We start from the raw sequence: 19,671 nt of genomic DNA, 5'->3' as shown, positions 1-19,671 counted from the left end.
CCCTTAACGAATCACGTATATTATGAATGACCCCTTCCTTAATTCCCTGAAAAATCTTAGCCTAAAATTCGTTAGTTTTTAAGCCAGAGAATCGTGTTGCGAACCATTTATCCATCATTTTACGAGTGTCCGAAATTGTTTAATAGTGTTCAAATTTATTTTAAAAAATTATATTAAGCAAGCAAACTAAAGCAAAACACGCTACAGTTTCCCTTAACCTAGCCAAGAGGAGACACACTTCGCTTACTTGAAATGATACCTAACACGCTGAAATGAAGGCCTACACACAAAACCTGTCACTTTCAACTGCGAGACTGCTTTCTTCATGAGCAACAAAACCACTCAAAATTGACCAGTTTTGTCTGTTTTTAGGAAAAAAAAGTGACGTTCATTTTTTTGAAATAAATCATCCTAGGTTCAATTTGCGTTAACTATGCTAGGAGATGAAATAAAGTCTACAAAAATCTGCGTACATCTAAAAAAAAGTAAGTCTTATAGTCTTAGTATTTTATCTTTATTTGTCTTAAATTGTTGCATAAAATTCCATAATCTTTAATTAAATGCTCCAGAACGCTCTGCTAAAATCTTTCATCACAAAAGGTCAAAATATAGAAAAATGAAATCGATTCTTCATACCGGGCACTTAAACCTGTTTCCTTGTAAGGAGTAACCAAAACCTGATTCTTGATATTTAAGAAAATGTGTTTGCCGCATTAAAAAAACAATTCTAACAACTTTCAAGTCTGAAATATTTTTTCGTAGATCTTTTTATTAAGAGAATATTCTTATGATGTTCTTAAGGACTCATAGACAGAAGGTCAGCTGGTCCAGTTTCAATTTCACAACTCAACATCCTCGTCCCCATTGACTGAAATCAAAGATCTGTTTCGGGAATTCCATATTCCTGCAATTTAGCACCATATGTCGCCAAAATGTCGTCATGAGCTTTGCAAACTTTCGCAAGTTCATATTGAAGATCTTTTATAGCCATATTTTTTCGATTTAATATTTCCTAGTAAAAAAGAGAAGTGATTTTAAAATATTGTACGGTATTTTATGCAGAGGCACACCACATTGCAGGATAGTGGTTAACCCTTCGAATATTAGTTACCTCTAATTTTTCGTTGACGTTTACTACGACGGCAGGATCCAGTTGAGCAACAGCAAAAAATTTATTTACTTTTGCTTCTCTTTGTTCTAACATGTCCGTCAACTTTTCTATTTTCTTCTCTAATAAAACATTTTTCAATCCAGTTTTTTGTTGAAGTTCCAAAATGGCAGAAGAAAATTTTGAATGCAGCTCATCCCGCTCAGACTTACACTTCAAAATGTGAAAAATTCATTCAACTACTACAATTTTCTAATTCAAGAGATTTTAATCACATGCGACATAATTGTACCTTGCTCAGTCGGAATTCAAGTACTTCGATTTCCCGCTTCATATTCGCATGATCCTTCATAGTTGCGGTTAACTTTTTCCTTGTATACTAAAACATATTATAGGTATGTTAGTTTTTATTCCTTCGCATAAATAAATGAACGTAGGCATTTAATTCTTACTGTCAATAATTCTTTATCCTTTTCGTAACTAATTAATCTCCGAGAAACGTCACTAATTTTATATTGGGCTTTTTTAAGATCAACAGAATGTTTTTTAATTTCACTATTCGCTTTCCGTACTTGCTTAATCAATCTTTCCTCCTGACTTTTCATAACTTGTATTTTCTCCTGAAATTTTTGGTGAAAAATTAACAAATGTTTACTTTCCTTATTCTATTGAAATTGATCTCTAATTTTCGTAAACCGACTTGAATTTTGGTAAGAAACCATGTGTTTGAAATTTTTTCACATGCTCAAAATTTATAATAGACGGTATTAGATTCATGTGAATTAGAAAATGTCCAGTTTTTATTAATTCTTGTCTTGTACTTCCTGAGTCAGTAAAAACGGCTTTTACGATAATGTCTCTCTTTATTTCGTCTGACCGACCGCGAAAGGAAGGTATATGAGACGGTTAAGGTGAACGGAAGGGATATAGAGAAGGCAGAAATAGTGGAGGGACATCGGAACGAAAATATCGATATGGCGAATATCGATATATCGTGCACATCAATATCGATGTAAAAATAAATATCGATATTGGGCAGAAATATCGATATATCGATGCAAAAATATCAACGTTCAAAACACTTAGCTAATTTAATTATAAGCGATGAAAAATAACATTTAACATTTAAGTTAAGTATGAAAATTCCGTACAATAAATATAGCCTTGTGAAAAATTAACCAATAACGAAACGTATGTATCTGTCGGAGCTGTTTACGATGGACTGCAAGAAAAGTTAGGTTAACTGTCATTATTGTTACCCCAAAATTTAAATATATTATTAAAGTCAATATTCAATTTCTTTCGGGATACGAACAAAAGTTCTTAAAGATCGAGTAAAGTGTAATTTGTTCGAAACTGAAATTGTATACAAGCTTCTTCCGCAAAAAAAATCGAAGTTGGGACAAAACTTAAATAAAAAGAAAAAATTTGCAAGGTCAGCTTGTTTTTACAGAGATGAAATTTATTATTTTTACAGTACATGTTTTACTTTTTAAGGGCAAATGGTAGTCTATGACGTAATAAAAATCTGACATCGTACCATGTAATTTTTTCCGCCTGCTCATTTTCAAATTAAATAATATTGTGGGTTGAAACTTTAGGCAATTGAATAAATCATATTAGCCGATCGCTGTTTGGCCCTTTGCGTTTTTATTTTTCACTGATAATCTGTTATTTACCAATTCTGCATGTGAACCGTCTGTCGTCTGCTACGACCTTGCTTTGTAAAATTGCAAAATTTATGAAAAACAGATTATCCGTATGAAATACAAACGCAAAGGGGCCTGGCAGCGGTCGGCTAACATATTTTCTTTAATTTTCCAAAGTTCAACTTTCTCTAACTTTTTAGCTTCTTTAACTTTCTTAAGCTTTCTTTAATTTCGAATCAGAGCCTTAAAACAATATACGTTAGTCTTTCTTTCCCAAAATATCCTGTCAAGTCAGATGCGGCTCAGTTTTAATCGTTTTGATCAACGAATAATTTTTTCTTTAGCGTTTTTTCGAATCTGAAACATAAAATTTTAAATATAAGTCTGAATAAATTGTACTGGCAATAAAAAACAATAATTGAAATATATATGCAAAAAAATTTCCAGATGATATATTTTTTTCATTTACAAAAAAATGTATTGCTTATCTTTAAATAGTACAAGAACTTTTCGGACTTGTCATGAAAAAAGAGGATAACGTTCTTCTCCTTCCGCATTTCCTGATACAATGTTTATTTGCCCAGCTACTAGCAGAATAAAAATGATCTTTTATCATGTGTAATAATTGAAAAAATAAGATCTATAAAGATAGACACTTCTGAAAAATAATTAAAGTTATGTGCTGCTCCAGAATTTAAATGTCGTTTTAAAATTACAGCCCTCGGACTCAATTTACAGATCCAAAATAGTGTAAATAGTGTACATTTCTGTTCAAAATAGTGTCAAAATAGTGTCACACATTTTTTTAAGTATAAAAATAAACTTCAATGTTTCTTTGAAATATTTTTCCTAGTCGATAAATATTAAAACTCCTTTTTATTTATCGCAGACTTCAACTCCAACTTCAACTGTTTCGTTAAAAATTAATCTGTTTCGGTTTAAAATGAACTTTTTTGTTGAAGATTCACATTTTTGCGTTAAAAATTCTATTGTTTTATAGGAGATTCGTATGTCCTGCTCGAAAATTAGAGGGTTTGGTAGAAAATTAAACTATTTGATTGAAAATTTATATATATTGTTGAAAATTTGTCTTTTTTCGTAGAAAATTAGTTTTCTGATTTGAAAAATTATTTAATTAAAATGTTGTTTCTTCCTTGACTAAACTACTTTTCATTGAAAATTTGACTAATTTGTTGAACATTTATCTTTTTGTTTGATAATGTATTTTTTTCTGTAGAAATTTCATTTTTTTGTTTGTTAAAATTACGATTGTATAGTTAAAAATTGATGTTTCGGTTAAGAAATGAATTTTTTGTCAAAAATTCATACTTTTTAATTAATAATCAAACTGTTTTGTAAAAAATTCTTATTTTCGGCGCAAAAAGTAAACGATTTGAAAGAAAATGGATCTATTTGGTATACAATTGATGCCTTCTGTTGAAACTCGTATGTTTTGGGAGAAAATTCATTTTTCGATGTTGAAAGTTCAAATGTTTTATAGAAAAACTGTCTTTTTGACTTGAAAATTTTACAATTACAGAATTCAACTATTTGATAGAGAATTAAACTGTTTTCAATTTTGGTGAAATTTGTTTAGCTCAAAAATTCATCTATTCAGTAAAAACTTTTAGAAAAAAAAACATAGGCTAAAAAATAATCAAATGAAATTTCGACTAACATCACATCCATTGGTCAAAATATTTAGTTGAAAGTGTATGTAATTTGTTAAAAATTTGTCATTCTTAGTAGAAATTCAACTATTAAGTTCCAAATTCATGCGTTTTATTAAGAGTTCATCTTTTTTGGCAGAACATAAATCTTTTTAATTGAAAATTGAACTATGAGGTGAAAAATACATATGTATTTGGTTTAGAATTTGTGATTATAGCCAATTAGTGAAGAATTAAAAAAAAACACTTTTTAAGAAAAATTGAATAAATAGTGGCATTGGCAGATAATTATGAGAAAATAGTGTTTTTAATGTAATTTTGTTCGAAATAGTTGTAAAATAGTGTAAATAGTGTAGTCAGTCCGAGGCCAGAAATTAGAGTAATATGAAAGTAATAAGTTTTTCTGAAATATGTAAAACCTACAGGAAAATGTAATTTAGTGATAAACAGATTTTATAATAGAGAGAAAAGATTTTATAGAGAATAAAAATCATTACTGTGCAGGATTCTTAAGCATCTTCAACTTTTATGTTTATTACCATTCAGTTGAGCTTAGGAATGGTTGCTTGTGGAGCCTTTCTCCGGATAACCGGTTTCTCCTGGCAGTCATGTTCTCTCCTGCCTTTGAGAAAAGCCTTTCAGAGAGAACAGAAGTAGCCATAATGGTGATGTATCTTAAAGCAATTGATGTGAGTGTGGGGTATGAACTTTTATTATCCACCCACCACTTTATTGGGTCCGTTTTGAGTGAGACAACTGGATTTATGTGAAATAGACTGAGTTCAGGTGGCAATTCGTCTGTTATATCCGGTTTCCTTCGTTGGTCCCGCTCAGCCAATTTGTGGTGTCTCGCCCGAATTGATAATTCCAGACTGTTCTTCTTTCCTGTAATAAAATTTTTAGGAATCATTACTATTGTCAAAGAATTAACACTATTTTAGCATAATATAATAGCTTTAAAAATATTACCCGCCAGATTCTCACTAGATTCATCAGATTTAGAACCATCTAGAGCAGAGGCTTGCACCTTCCTGTCAAACAGAGTTTTCACAATAGCAATAGCTAGTGCACATCGCGAGTGGTCTTTTAAATCAATTTTCTTGAAGCGTGGATCCAAAAGAGTTGCTACTGCAAAATGTTTCACTTCTTCCATCAGACCAAAACGCAGTTTAATTTCATCTCGAATTTCAGTTTTGAGGTTATTTACTAGGTTACTTTTTGTTTTCTTTGTACTCAGCCCTTCCCTTAAACCATTTATCGTCGGGATCACCTTACTGATAGTAACATACTTCTCTGCTGACCACTCACGCGTAATTTCTTCTCGTGGCTTCAAAATGTTTGAAACTTCCATCAGTTCTTCGATCTCTTTTGGAGTAATCATGGGAAGTGAATCAGGATGGTTGTTCATCACCTCAACGACGACTCCACGTATTTCAATAAACCTGACGATCATGTAGAAAGCTGAATTTCACCTATTCTTCACGTCTTGTTTCAATTTGAGTGAAGAGCCGGCCTTCAGTTCGTAACTTGCCTTGTTTGAGTGCTTGAACCAAGTGACAATATTCCTTACTTTCTGAATTAAATCTGGTAAACCTGTTACGCGTTTTATGGAGTTTTGTGCAATCAAATTGATTTTGTGCGCAGCGCACCCTATGTGGCCTTCAACTTCAAGAAAATCTTTAACTGCTTTAACGACATTTGAAGCGTTGTCGATTACAATTGCAGATAACTGGTCTTTTCTGATGCCCCAGTCTGCACAAACTTCTTGAATATTTTCTGTAATATTAGCAGATGTGTGGGACTTAGGGAATTCGTAGTAACCTAGTATTACGGTGGTGATCTTTGAGCCATCTAAGAAATGGACCGTGATTACAAGTAAATTCCTTGTATTTAGAGATGTCAGTCCACAAATCTGTCGTTAAAGTTATGTCTGTTACACCTTTCAATTTTTCTTTGCAAACATCCGAAATTTCACCGTATTTCTTATCAAGGTAACTCGCAAAAGTTTTTTTTCTTGGTATTCTATAATTCGGAGCAACATACTTTATCAAATCTTTGAAACCTTTTCTTTCGACAGTGGCTATGGCTTGGCAGTCTTTGCATATCATGTGCTAAATTTTGTTTGTTAATTTTTTATATTTGGTTCCTCCTTCTTCAAAGGATTTAATGTTACCAAAAACAGGGGCAGGGTCATCGGACGCATTGAGCTGGCTAGATGTAGATGCCTTTACTTCTGGTTCTACTTTCAATTTTTTTAAAACACTATCTGAGTTACTTTCAGCATTGCTTCGCTTTTTGTCTTCCATTTTTTCTTTTTTCGGTGACAAGACAGAAGGGTGCGCATGTTTTAAGTGATTCATCATATTTGAGGTACTGCCAGAAGTTTTCACAACCTTGTAATAATATTTGGACATTGCCGTGTCGTTATTGATCGTTATAAAGTGCTTCCACACTTTGCTTTTCTTTGGAGCCATGTTGATCGTATAACTCTGCAGAAGAAGAGAACGAGTTAAATTGTATAATTTTTTAAAGTAGAAACTATCGAAAAAGAGAAATTTTGAATGTAAGAAGTTCTTTAACGTCCGAAAGATCAATATTTATATAAGGAAGGTCAAAAAACAAAAAAAATTGTGATTTGAAAACCTTGAACTCTCTCAGACAAATTTATTAGAATTGAAAATTTCAACGTTGCGAGAACACACCGTTCTCCTCTTCAGGGGTATGGTTTTGTAATAGAATTGGATTCTTGGTCATGAGTAAGTAAAATCTAATAATAAGGTAAATTTTAAAAATCCATCACTTTTGAAGTAGGTCTTGTGTTATTTTTGTATACTTTTGTGAACTCAGGATAGTTTCATAGTTGTATAAAAAAGTGTTATTCCTAGAAATTCCTGAGATTTGAAAAATTAAAAGCGGTCAAATGTTTTTGAACTCAAAAAGTCAATGCTCAAAAGAGTTACACCAATGTTTGGAAAATTTTTAAAACTAATCTTAAGAGTAGAAGGTTTATTAAATAAACTACAGAAGGAACATTATTTTGTAAGACCAGAAGCAAACCGCGTCCTGCTCTCATAAAATAATGTTTCTTCTGTAGTTTATTTATTGAACCTTTTACTTTTAAGACTCACTCCAAAACTCACACTCCACTCACACTCCAAAAGTGATGGATTCTTACGACTCACCTTTAATATTAGTTTTCACTTACTCATGACTAGAAATCCAATTTTCTTAAAAAACCATAGCCCTGAAGAGGAGAACACTGTATTCTCAAAACGTTGGGTTTTTAAATTCTAATAAAATTGTCTGACAGAGTTGGAGGTTCTTAAACAACAATTTTTTGTGTTCTCCCAAATTCCTTTTATAAAAATGAAAAAATGTATATTTATTGGTTCGGGCACTCAAATAACTTTAAAACGGTTTTGCGAAATTTTCAATATTATCCATATTATTAACAATGAAAAATTATGGAAATTTGGTACAAGATTTTTTGGCTTGGTAGTTATTAGTCCTAAGGAAAATATTCTGTTGCAAAGTTACCCAGAAAACATTGAATTTTAATGAAATTTCAGAAATCAGGAAAACTGTAATATAATTTTAGTATTGAACTTTGAAGAAAGAATCATTTTCTTAGAAAACTCACATATTTTATACGAACATCTCTAATATGATCAAAAAATACAAAATATGTTTTCTTTTTTATATTGCCGAGTATAACATTTGATCTAAATGTTTGCGTCGTTATAAATCGAATTTTAAACTTTATTTCTTTAAGAAACTTACATTTTTAAAGAATTCGAACATAAACTTTAGAAACTTCAGAGGAATTCCGAAAGATTTCAAGGAGGTAAAACTGTTTTTCTTAAAATTCCTGGGAAAAATTTAGAAGATTATGAGTAAATTTTTTCATATCTTGAATTAAGGAACATAATTCTTATAAGTCCTTCTTGTGAAATGTTGTTACACAATTTTTTAAATTATATGTTGGTTTAAAAATCTACTTTCAAATTTGAGTAAGTTTAAGAGATATTCCGAAATTTTGAACGGATACAAAAATAATTAAAATCTTGCAAAGATTTTTCAACAATTTTGTAAGTTTTCATGAAAATGAAAAAAATTATTTTACGTTCCTAGAAATAATTAAAATATTTTTTTTTTCGAAAAATTAATTTTAGGAGATTATTTTAAATCATTTTAAAACATTCATAAAGACGTCAAAAATTGTCAAAGTATCTTGAAAAGGTTAAAGGCATTGTTTTTTTAATTTTGCAAAATAAAAAAAAAATCAGGAAAAATTTGAATAATTTTTAAAGATTAGAAAACCTGACAAGATTAGAAAAAAAGGATTATTTTCCTAACTATCGTGTGAAAATTTTCAATCATTTTTTCTTTTGAATAATGTACTTTAAAAGAAAATTAAAGAAGATTTTTAAACACACCAAACAATTTCCTAAAATTTCGAACAAGAGTTTAGAAGGTTTAAAATGAATATTTTTTAATTTGATAACATTACAAATTTTAAAAAATGTAAATAATCGAAGAAATTCAATAAATATTTAGTAAAATTGATAAGATTAAAAAAGATTTTAAGTTTCAGAAAAGTGTTAGAAACGTAGAATAAACTGGTTTAAAAAACTTAAAAACTTAAAAATTCTTATAGAAGAATAAGAAAGATTACGTTCCGCACATTTTTTCTAAAGCAGAATCCCGGCTTTTAATCGCAAGAGGTTTAATTATTTCCAATCAGCTTAAGTAATTGCATAAATTTTGAAAATTAAAAAAAGATAACTTGGAATAAGTTGAATGAGATTTAAAAAAAAATTATGTTAAATTTGCGTAAAATTTGTTAAATTATTTCTAAAAATTTTGAAACATTAAAAAATAAGATATAATAAAATATGTATTTCAAATGAAAAAATAATAATAAAAGAAGATAAACGAAGGACTTTTAGATAATAAATATAATGAAAGAAACTCCTTGGGAAAAAATATAAATAATTGTTTTGGAATGAATTCTAACAGAAAATTGAAAAAAGATTACAAATTTTTTTTATTATTTCCTAATATGTTTAAAAAGCACGTAAAATATTTTGAAATAAAATGTTGTAATTTTTCCATACTACTTAACTTTAGAAAAATTAAGGAACATAATTCTTTCAAATTTGAGTAAGTTTAAGAGATATTCGAAAATTTTGAAACGATTCGAAAATAATTAAAACTTGTAAAGATTTTTAAAGGAATAATTAACATAATTTTTTATTTCAAACAATTAATTTAAAAAGATTATTTTTAAACATTTAGAAACATTGCAAAAGATTTCAAATATTATCAAAGCATCTGAAAAACTTTAAAGGCAATTTTTTTAATTTTGCAGAAGTAAAAAAAAATCAGGAAAAATTTGAATAATTTTTAAAGATTAGAGATTGGAAGGTCTGACAATATTAGAAAAACAGAATTATTTTTCGAATAATCGTGTTAAAGTTTTTAATAATTTTTTATTTAAAAAAATGTACTTTAAAAAAAATTCGAGCGGATTTTTAAACACATCGAACAATTTCCTAAAATTTAAAAGAAGAGTGTAGAAGATTTTAGAGCGAAATGCTTCAATTTGATAAGATTAAAAAGTTCAAAAAAAAAGTAAATAATCAAGTGAATTCAGGAAGTATTTAGTAGACTTGATGAGATTCAAAAAAATGTAAACCTAAGAAGTGTTTTAGAAACGCAAGATAAATTTTAGGAACTTTAAAAGAATCTCGAAAGGTTTCATGAGAATAAACAAAGTTTCTTAAAATGCTTGGGAAAATTTAGAAGATTAGAAGGAAAGTTTTGTCTACATTTTGAATAATTTTTTAAACTTTCGATAAAAACTCAAGAGAGTTACCAATATCTTTAAGAATTTAAAACGTTTTAAATGTATAATAAATTTTTCTTATATTTTCTAAAATCCTATAAATTAAAAATAAAAAGTCTTTAAAATATCCTAGAATCTTTTCTGACACATCTGATATATTCATAAATCTTTTTTTTAATTTTCTTAAAAATCTTATAATAATTATTTACATATAAATTTATAAACAAACTGATAATTCTTATTTTCTTGTATATGAAATCTTTACAAAATCTTTAATGCCTTAAAATACTTATCTCAACATTACAAAATTTAGCTTTTACAATTTTATTCTAATTATAAAATAATTGTAATTGGAAATTGACTCTAATCAATTGTAAAATAAATCCAATAAAATTTATTGTATGAAGAAATATCTCATAATTATAAAAAGAGAAAAAAAAGTTTAAAGGTAAGTCTTTGTAGCATTTTAATAACTAATTAACATATTTTTAGATTATTTTTCCTTGATTCTGGCCGAGGGTCGTACATGGTACAAAAAACCGTCGTGAAATTTGAAATGAAAACTGTACTCTCTATACATTTTTTTTTTAATTAAAAATAATAATTCTTTTCTAAATATTGCTAAAATTTATTTGAATATGATTCACATTAATTTTTATTTTAAAAATTCGTGCAAATAGTTGGTGTTTTTTAAATTTTACTATATTTGTGTCCCATGTTTGACCTTAGGGAATAGATTTCAGGAATAAAATTATAAAAATATATCCATTAGTTAGTAAAATACTATGAAGACTCGCCTTTAAAATTATAGTTGAAATTGAAGAAATAGATGTTTCTCTTATCGTTTCTCAGCATATGATTTTCCAGTAAACGTAAAGCAGATTAAAATACACTTGAAAAATAAGAATAAGAAAGTTTTAAAATTCATGCAGTTTTCTGTTCAGAAAATTCCATATATTTTCTAATAAAATTCCTTTCCCCATCACATTCAAAGGAACATTTTACAACATTTTTGTCAAATGAATTTTGAATTTTGTCTTTTGAATGAGGTCAAGTTAATAACTTTTTGGTTTTTTCTCTTTAAATCCTCAAAATTGTGATTATAGCCTAAAATAGCGTGAAAAAAGATGTATAAAAAAAGACTCAAAAGGACTTTAAATTTTTTTATTTTATTGGATTAAAAAAAATATTAGAAACATTTGGGTCTTTTTAAAAGGTTTTTAGGACATTTAGAAGTTTGGAAGATATCAACGAATATTTGATACATTTTGAGAAATTTGTTCAAATTTTTAAATATTTCTAATACGTTTAGAACAAAATAAATTACAAAAAAAATTTTTTAACTGACTGTATTTTTCTTAAAATTTTGAAAAAGCATTCAAGATGTAAAAAACTTGAATTACATAATCTTCTAAATTTTTCACAGAATTTTAAGAAAAATAATTTTAGCTCCTTGAAATCTTTCGGAATTCCCTTAAAGCTTCTAAAGTTGTTTTTTTTAATCTTTGAAAATCTACATTTCTAAAAAACATAAGTTTAAAATTAGATTTGAATATCTTCCGTTCTCCTAAATATTCTTTGAATTTACGGGATTATTTACGTTTTTTAAAATCTTTAATCTTATTAAATTGAAACATTTTGCTTTAAAATCTTCTACACTCTTCTTTACAATTTTAGGAAATCGTCTGATGTCTTTCAAAATCTTTTTGATTTTTTTAAAAGTACATTTATTAAAATGAAAATTATTTAAAATTTTTAAACTTCAAAATTTCTGAATATCTCTTAAAATTTACTCAAATTTGAAAGCAAATTTTACAAACAAATATAAACATAACAAAAAATGGCACAACAAAATTGCGCAAGAAGGCTTATAAGAATTAAATTCCTTATTTTTTCTAAAATTATATAGCATGGCAAAATTACGAAATAATGTTAAAAAATTGTAATCTTTTTTTTTAATTTTCTCTCAGAATTCATTCTATTCTGTTTTTGCTTGAAAATTAATTTCTTTTATCGAAAATAAAACTATTTAAAAGTTTTTTTAAATAACTATTTTGGTTGATAATTTAACTGTTTTGTTGAAAATTCGATTTTTTTATCGTTGAAAAAATAGTTTCTCATACGAAGTATCGTTTTGTATCATTTTTGGTTGCATTTTTTTAGTAACGAATTGACCTTTCTCAGTCAAAAATTCTTCTTTTTTGGTGGAAAATTATTCTCCTTGTTCAAAAATTCACCTATTTTAATCGAGCATTCATTTCTTTGGATGAAAATGCATTTTTTGGTGAAACTTCTTTTATTTTGGTATAAAATGGTTGAAAGTTAACCTATTTTTTTTTTAATTTACCTATTTTGTTAACAAAAATTTTGGTTCTTTAAAATTTTATTTTGAAAATTTTGAATTTCTGTTTTCGGTGGACAGTTATTGGGTTAAAAATTAAATTATTTGTTAGAAAATTAAATTTTTCGCTTGGAAATTTAATCATTTTGTTGAAACCTTGATTTTTTGGGGTTATAATTATTTTTCAACTCCACAGAGCGATCCTGGTGTCTACTAGCGATCCCAGGCCCAGTGTCTCCCGAACGTGGGATTTTTCGGTCCCCACCACTCTCCCATCTGGGAGCGACATATTCAAACTTAGCGTGTCGGTGAGTCGGCTCTGCTACATGTTGCGTAGGCCAGCCTCGTGTAGAGCCGAAAATGCACGAGCACAAACCCGAGCCTCCCCCCGACTTCACGTTTCGTTTTCGGTGGCTAACTGGCTACTAGGAGTTTTTAAATAAATGGAATTTTGCAAGGTATCAAGAGAATGGAAGTTCATGGGGAAATTTTTTATGATTTTTTTGTGATGAATTCTAAGAGGAAATTAAAAAAAGATTAATAAACATTTGTTATTATTTTCTAAAATTTGTTAAAAGTATTTATAAGATTAATATTTTTAATTTTGCTAAATTTAAACAAAATCAGAAACATTTTTGAAAAATTCTAATGATTAGAAAGCTTAGAAGGTCTGACAAGATTTAAAACAGAATTTTCTCAAATTTCGTGTGAAAGTTTTTAGGGATTTTTAGTTTTAACAAATGTACTTTAACGAAAAATTTAAAAAGGTTTTTAAACATATTAAGGTATTTCCTAAAAATTTTAAAAAGAATGTAGAAAAATTTCAAAGCAAAATGTTTCAATTCTGTAAGCTTGATACATAAAAAAACGAGTAAATTCGAGAAATATTTAGAAGAATGGAAGAAATTCAAATCGAATTTTAAACTTAATTTTCTCTAGAAATGTAGATACTTAAAAACTTCAAAACTAAACTTTCGAAGCTTCAAAAGAGTTCAAAAAGATTTCAAGGAGATAAAACTATTTTTCTTAAAATTCCCAGGAAAAATTTAGAAGATTATAAGTAATTTTTTCCATCTTGAATAAAGGAACATAATTCTTATTAGGCCTTCTTGTGTAATTTTGTTACACATTTTTTAAAAGTATATTTTGGTTTAAAAATGTACTTTTAAATTTAAGTAAGTGTAAGCGATGCAATTTCAAAATTAAGTAAGTCTAAGAGATAGTTAGACAATTATAATTAAAATAATTTTTTATTTTGAAGAATTAATTCTATAAATTAATATAATTCTAAAATTCTATAAATTCAATAAATTTAAAACGATTTCAGAATTGTCAAAGAATCTGAAAAATTGTAAAGGCAATTTTTTTAAATGTCGCAAAATTAAAAACAAATCAGGAAAAATTCTAATATTTTTTAAAGATTAGAAGATTAGAAGGTCTAACAAGATTTAAAAAAAAATTATTTTCCTGAATTCGTGTGCAAATTTTTAGTTAGCATAAGCTGAAGTGAACAAAACTGGTGACTTTTTGTTTTAGAAAAATGTACACTTTTCTAATTATTTAAAAAACTGAAGAAACAACAAATTCTTAGAGAAGAAAGAAAAAAGATGCGCCTGGAAATTGTATGCAATTATCAGTCCTTAAAATTAAAATTCAATTTTTTTTTAAATTTACTTTCAGCACATTTCTTCTCAGGCGGAATCCCCGCTTTTAATCGCAAGAGGTTCAATTACTTCCAATCAAAATAAGCAATGAAATAATTTTTAAAAAATTCAAAAAACATACATCCTTGTATGCCTAAACATATAATTTTTCTACTTGTAATAAGTTGTTTGCAATTAAAAAAAAGTTTATTTTAAAGTATATATGAAATTTGTTAAATTATTTCTCAAAATTTGGCAACATTAAAAATTGTAGTATTTAAATACTTTTAACATTTAAGAATTTTATATTAAACTTTGATAAGATATAATGTGTGTGTGTGTAAAATAAATAAATAATACGAAAAGTCTATAAACGAAGGACTTTCAAACTTTTTTCGTTGCGAAAAAGAAATACCTCAATATACTCAAGTGTGAGTAGTAAGGTAAGTCGCGTCAATTAAACATCCATAATTATTGAAAAAATTTCATTTCTCTATTTGAGTACAAAAGAATTATCATTTGATAAAAATGTTGCATATATTTTTCTTTGAAGGTGGTGGGAAAAGGAGTTTTATTAAAAAATGTGGGGATTTTCTAACATACAACTGCATGAATTTCTGACCTTTCTTATTTTTATTTTTTAAGTTTATTTTGGTCTGCCTTATGTTTAGGGCAAAATCATATACTCAAAAACTATAAGAGAAATATCTATTTCTTCAGCTGGTTAATAAGGTTAAGGCCAAATCTGTACGAGCGTTTGTTAACATTTTAAAAAGTTTTTTGTATAATTTCAATGGCCATTCTTCATAGTATTTTACTAACTAATGGAGAAATCTTTTTATTTTCATTCCCGAAATCTATTCCTTAAGGTCAAATATGATACTAAAATCTCGCAAAAATTAAAAAAATTACCACCTATTTAAAAAAATTTTTTGAAATAAAAATCAATGTATATCATATTAAAACAAAATGTAGGAGTATTTTAAGGCATTAAAGGTCTTTAAAAGTGTTCTTATATGAAGAAAGTAAATAAGCTTAAGTTAATAACTTTTCGGCTTTTTCTATTAAAAACTCCAAAATTGTGATTATAGCCTAAAATAGCATGAAAAGAGATATGTCAAAAAAAAACCCTGAGGCTTTTAAAGATTTTTATTTTATAAGATTTTACAAAATATCAGGAAAAGTTCGATTTTTTTAAAAAAATGCTTAGAACATTTAGAAGTATGGAAGAAATAAAGAAATATTTGATAAATTTCCGGAAATGTTTGCAAGTTTTTAAATTTTTCTAATACATTTAAGAAGACTTCAATTCTTACAAATATATTTAACTGACCAAACCTTTTGTTACAATTTTGAAAAATCATGCCAGATGTGAAAAAATTGACTTATAATCTTCTAAATTTTTCCAGGAATTTTAAGAAAAATTGTTTTATCTCCTTGAGATCTTCCGAAATCCCATTAAGACTTCTGAAGTTTATTTTTGAAATCTTTAAAAACCTAAATTTCTGAAAAAATTAAGTTTACGATTCGATTTGAATCTCTTTCATTCTTCTAAATATTTCTTGAATTTACTCGATTGTTTAAAAATTTATTAATCTTGCCAAATTTAAACATTTTTCTTCAAACTGTTCTACACTATTCGTTTCAATTTTGAGAAATCCTTTAATATGCTTTAAAAAAACTTTTTCAATTTTCTCTCAAAGTGCATGTTTTAAAAATAAAAAAACATAAAAAATTTTCACATTTATCTTGAGAAAATTCTGTTTCTAATCTTGCCAGGCCTTCTAAGCCTTCTAATCCATGAAATTATTTAAATCGGTGCTGACTTTCTTTTAAATTTAATAAAATTAAAAAGATTGCCTTCAAATCTTTCAGACTCTTCATTGATAATTCTGAAATCGTGTGAAATTTATTGAGATCTTTTTAAAGAATCCCTTAAATTTAATTTTTCAAAACAAAAATTACTTAACTTATTCCTAGAAACTTCAAAGAGTTTTTTTTTCTTATTTTCGTGAAACCTTACAAAATTCTTAACAAATTTATACAATTTTTAATTATTTTTTTATCGGTTTCAAATTTCTGAATATCTCTTAAACGCATTCAACCTTGAAAGAACATTTTTTAAACCAACATAAACATAAACAAAAAATTGCGCAACACAACTGCGCAAGGCGGCTTCATTTTTCATCATTTTCAAAATTTTTAAAAAACTATTACAAATGTTGTGTGATATTTTTTCAGTTTTCTCTCTGAATCTATTCAATTCCATTTTTGGTTAAAAAATCATCTTTTTTAATTCAAAATCTGACTATTTTATTAAATATTTAACAATTTTGTTGAAATTTTTAACAAATATATCTTTTTCAACTGAAAATTCATCCTTTCTAATAGAAAATTATTCTTCTTGCTTGAAAATGGATTGTTTGGTTGATAATTTAACTGTTTTGTTGAAAATTCGATTTTTTTATTAGTTCAAAAAACTTTTTCCTAAACTGAATATTTATCTATATCATTTTCGGTTGAACATTTTTTTTATTCGAAATTTTTTTAAATTTGAAAATGTAACAGTTCAGTTAAAAATTTGTTGTTATTTATTTATTTTTTTAAATTGACCTTTCTCACTTAAAATTTCATCCTTTTGGGTAGAATATTATTGTTCTTGTTTAAAAATTCATCTATTTTAATTAAGATTTCATTTCTTGGGTTGAAAAACTATTTTTAGGTCAAAATTCTTTTCTTTTGTTATAAAATGGTTGAAAATTCAAGTCTTTTTTGGAAATTAAACTATTTTGCTGCAAATTTTTGGGTTGCTAATTTATTTTTTAAACTGATAATGTAACCGTTTTTAATTGAAAAATGATCTATTTGGTTGAAGATTCTTTTTTTTTAAATTGATTTTAAAAGTTTTGAATTTCTGTTTTCGGTAGAAAATTATTGGTTTGAAAATTAAATTATTTGTTTGCAAGTTAAATGTTTTTCTTGAAAATTTAAATATTTTGTTAAAACTTTGATCGCAGCATTCTCAAAATAAGAGAGTAGATGTCTTGAACACAGGGCGCGCGGACGCTCGTCTGTTTAGCTCAGCAGTGGTACGTGTAAGTAAGGTACTATATTAGATGGGAATATGCAAACTGCCATTCTGGTTCCCCGCCAAATTCAAAACCGCTACATTGATATCGAATTTTATAAATACACTTATATGAAATAGATTATTTATTTTTAAAGTATATTGAAGCATTGTTTTCAAAACATAAATTATACAGAAAATTACGTGATACAATATATGAAATATTCAAATTCAACTATATGATTTTTTATCCCACACATTTGCCAAAAAGTAGCTCTTGCAAAAATTATGTTTGCAAACGAAATTTTACTCAGTTTATAAATAGGCGTGCGATAAAATTATAATCATATGATATTTGAAATAAATATTAACAAATAATAAAATTATAAACTATAGGTCAAACATTAATACAATACTGTTTCAAGAGTTTATTATGATAGTTATTTATATTTCACATCATACGTCCTTTTTATTTGTGTGGGTTAATGTGCGTCGTTCTGTAAAAAAGGGATGCCTAACCTTACTTTCTTCTAGATCTCATTTCGCTTTTAATATATCAAAAAAATCCTCATAGGCAATTTAATTACATGTAAACATCATCTTCAGACCCCCTATATTTGAATTATATTATGATAGACATCAATATTAGTAGTAACTTCGCATAATCTTGAATTTAAATTAGGTTTCCATTTGTCGCGCCTGCAATTTACGATCCACATTGACAGTCTTTCTCTTCGCCCTAGTAGAAAACGGTAAAATTTAAATTCCATCCTCGCTTCTATTTTTATAAAACAGAGCACTGCAGCAGACCATTTTTCTTATATTCTAAACTTAATTTGAATTAAACTATACGACATACTTATCGCACTGTTTCCCGCGAACTGTCCAGGAACCAGAATGGCGGTTGCATATTCCTGTCTAATATAGTACCCTAGTATAAGTACTGCAGTCGCCCTAAATTTCTTTCCGTGTACTTGAATTTTTGGTTGAATACTTATTATTTGGTTTTCAAATTTGTTTCTAAAGATGGAAATTGAACAATATTGTTGAAATTTGTTTCTTTTTGAACATCACCTTTTTAGTTGAAAATGTATCTACTTTGGCAGAAAATTATTTTTCTTCTTTGAAAATTCATCTTTTTTCAGATAAAAATTAATTTCTTGGATTGAAAATTCGCATTCTTTTGGGTTAAAAATTAATTTTTTAACTGCAGACTGAAGTATAAATTACAATTTTAAGTTAAAAAATGTATTTTTAAAAGTCATTTCGCAGGTTGAAAATTTACCTATTTTGTCGAAAATTCGCTTACTAGTTGTTACATATTAATTGTTTACTAAAAATATGACTAAGATATGCAGCACTAAATTTGAAAGATTTTAGACCAAGGAATCTTGTCTCCTATATCTGTTTACATTGAGTAAATTATATTTTCCTTTTCGCAATGAGTCTAATGATTCTAAGAATTTAAGGTAACTCGCAATTTCAAAACCATAATACGTTTGAGGAGCCGCTAGATCGTCATTCGTGAAGTCGGGAGAGCTCGGATTCCGGCTCGTGCATTTTTGGCTTTACACGAAGCTGGTCTTTGCAGCATTTGACAGATACGATTCACCGACACGCTACGTTTGAATGTGTTGCTCATAGATGGGAGTGTGGTGGGGTCCGAAAAATCCCACGTTCTGGAGACACTGTCCAGGCCAGTAGGTCGGAGCTACTCGGCTCTGACCTAAACTGTCAAAATCCTTTACCTGATTTGAGCCCCTTAGAACCCTTAAACTCGAGACCCTCCATTAAATTGAAAACTTCACGCTAAAATTGGAATCTTCACGGTAAAATTGAGAATTACGAAATAAAATAATCAATGCTTAGTTTTTGTTACTATAATATTATTTAATGAAATTTTAATGTTTTATACTCAACATTCAAATTAACTGAAAATAAATTTTTTTATGAATAATTACAAATTTTATTTTTTAATTAAGATTTAAGTTCATCAAAAATATATCGTAATTTTATAATTATTATAATTACATAAAAAATTATATCCAAATAAAATAAAGTAATTTGAAATAATAGTCCTGATATTAAAAACAATCCATTTTTAAATCCATAATAACCAATTATAAAAATGGTTAAATGGGAATAGATAATTTATATCATCAAATCTCGCAGATAAACAAAAAATAAATAATTTACTACTAAGCTCCTCGGAAAGGATACTTGACAGAGATTATGTACGAGGCTAGTTCAATAAGTCCTTAGAATGAAGTATAAAAACAATTTTTTTTGGGTAATTTTTTTTTTATTTTTCAACATAATCTCCTTGGAGCTCTATACACTTGGTC

The 19,671-nt window shown here is 27.4% G+C and overlaps 2 protein-coding genes across 6 annotated transcripts in view; both read right to left on the bottom strand.

Moving 5' to 3' along the window:
* Positions 1–526: 526 nt before the first annotated feature.
* LOC117174971 (dynein regulatory complex subunit 4) overlaps positions 527–19,671 on the bottom strand; it is a 247,743-nt gene continuing 228,598 nt past the window's right edge. The window contains exons 5-8 of one of the 2 annotated variants that reach the window (XM_033364444.1): positions 1,561–1,728; positions 1,401–1,487; positions 1,112–1,321; positions 527–1,012 (exon numbers count right to left, since the gene is read on the bottom strand). In XM_033364444.1, the coding sequence (XP_033220335.1) occupies positions 875–1,012; positions 1,112–1,321; positions 1,401–1,487; positions 1,561–1,728 (603 nt within the window). In that variant the 3' untranslated portion in view covers positions 527–874. Of the gene's footprint in view, positions 1,013–1,111; positions 1,322–1,400; positions 1,488–1,560; positions 1,729–6,520; positions 6,917–19,671 lie in introns of those variants that run through there. The other variant, XM_033364445.1, reaches the window with a different exon arrangement.
* On the bottom strand, positions 3,217–5,888 carry LOC117174972 (zinc finger BED domain-containing protein 4-like). 4 transcript variants are annotated; one of them, XM_033364448.1, is made up of 4 exons: positions 5,397–5,888; positions 5,153–5,312; positions 4,967–5,062; positions 3,217–3,344 (listed from the first exon to the last, which is right to left on the bottom strand). In XM_033364448.1, exons 1-4 carry the CDS (start codon positions 5,878–5,880, stop codon positions 3,248–3,250), a joined length of 837 nt encoding a protein of 278 aa, XP_033220339.1. In that variant the 5' UTR covers positions 5,881–5,888; the 3' UTR covers positions 3,217–3,247. The 4 variants fall into 4 exon arrangements, with proteins under 4 accessions (XP_033220339.1, XP_033220337.1, XP_033220340.1 ...); XM_033364449.1 differs by having other exon boundaries at positions 3,221–3,341; XM_033364446.1 differs by having other exon boundaries at positions 3,218–3,344; positions 4,967–5,312.

This window comes from Belonocnema kinseyi, chromosome 6, assembly GCF_010883055.1.
Source record: "Belonocnema kinseyi isolate 2016_QV_RU_SX_M_011 chromosome 6, B_treatae_v1, whole genome shotgun sequence".
In the NCBI taxonomy this organism is placed as follows: Eukaryota; Metazoa; Arthropoda; class Insecta; order Hymenoptera; family Cynipidae; genus Belonocnema; species Belonocnema kinseyi.
This window is presented reverse-complemented; position numbering and strand designations above follow the sequence as displayed.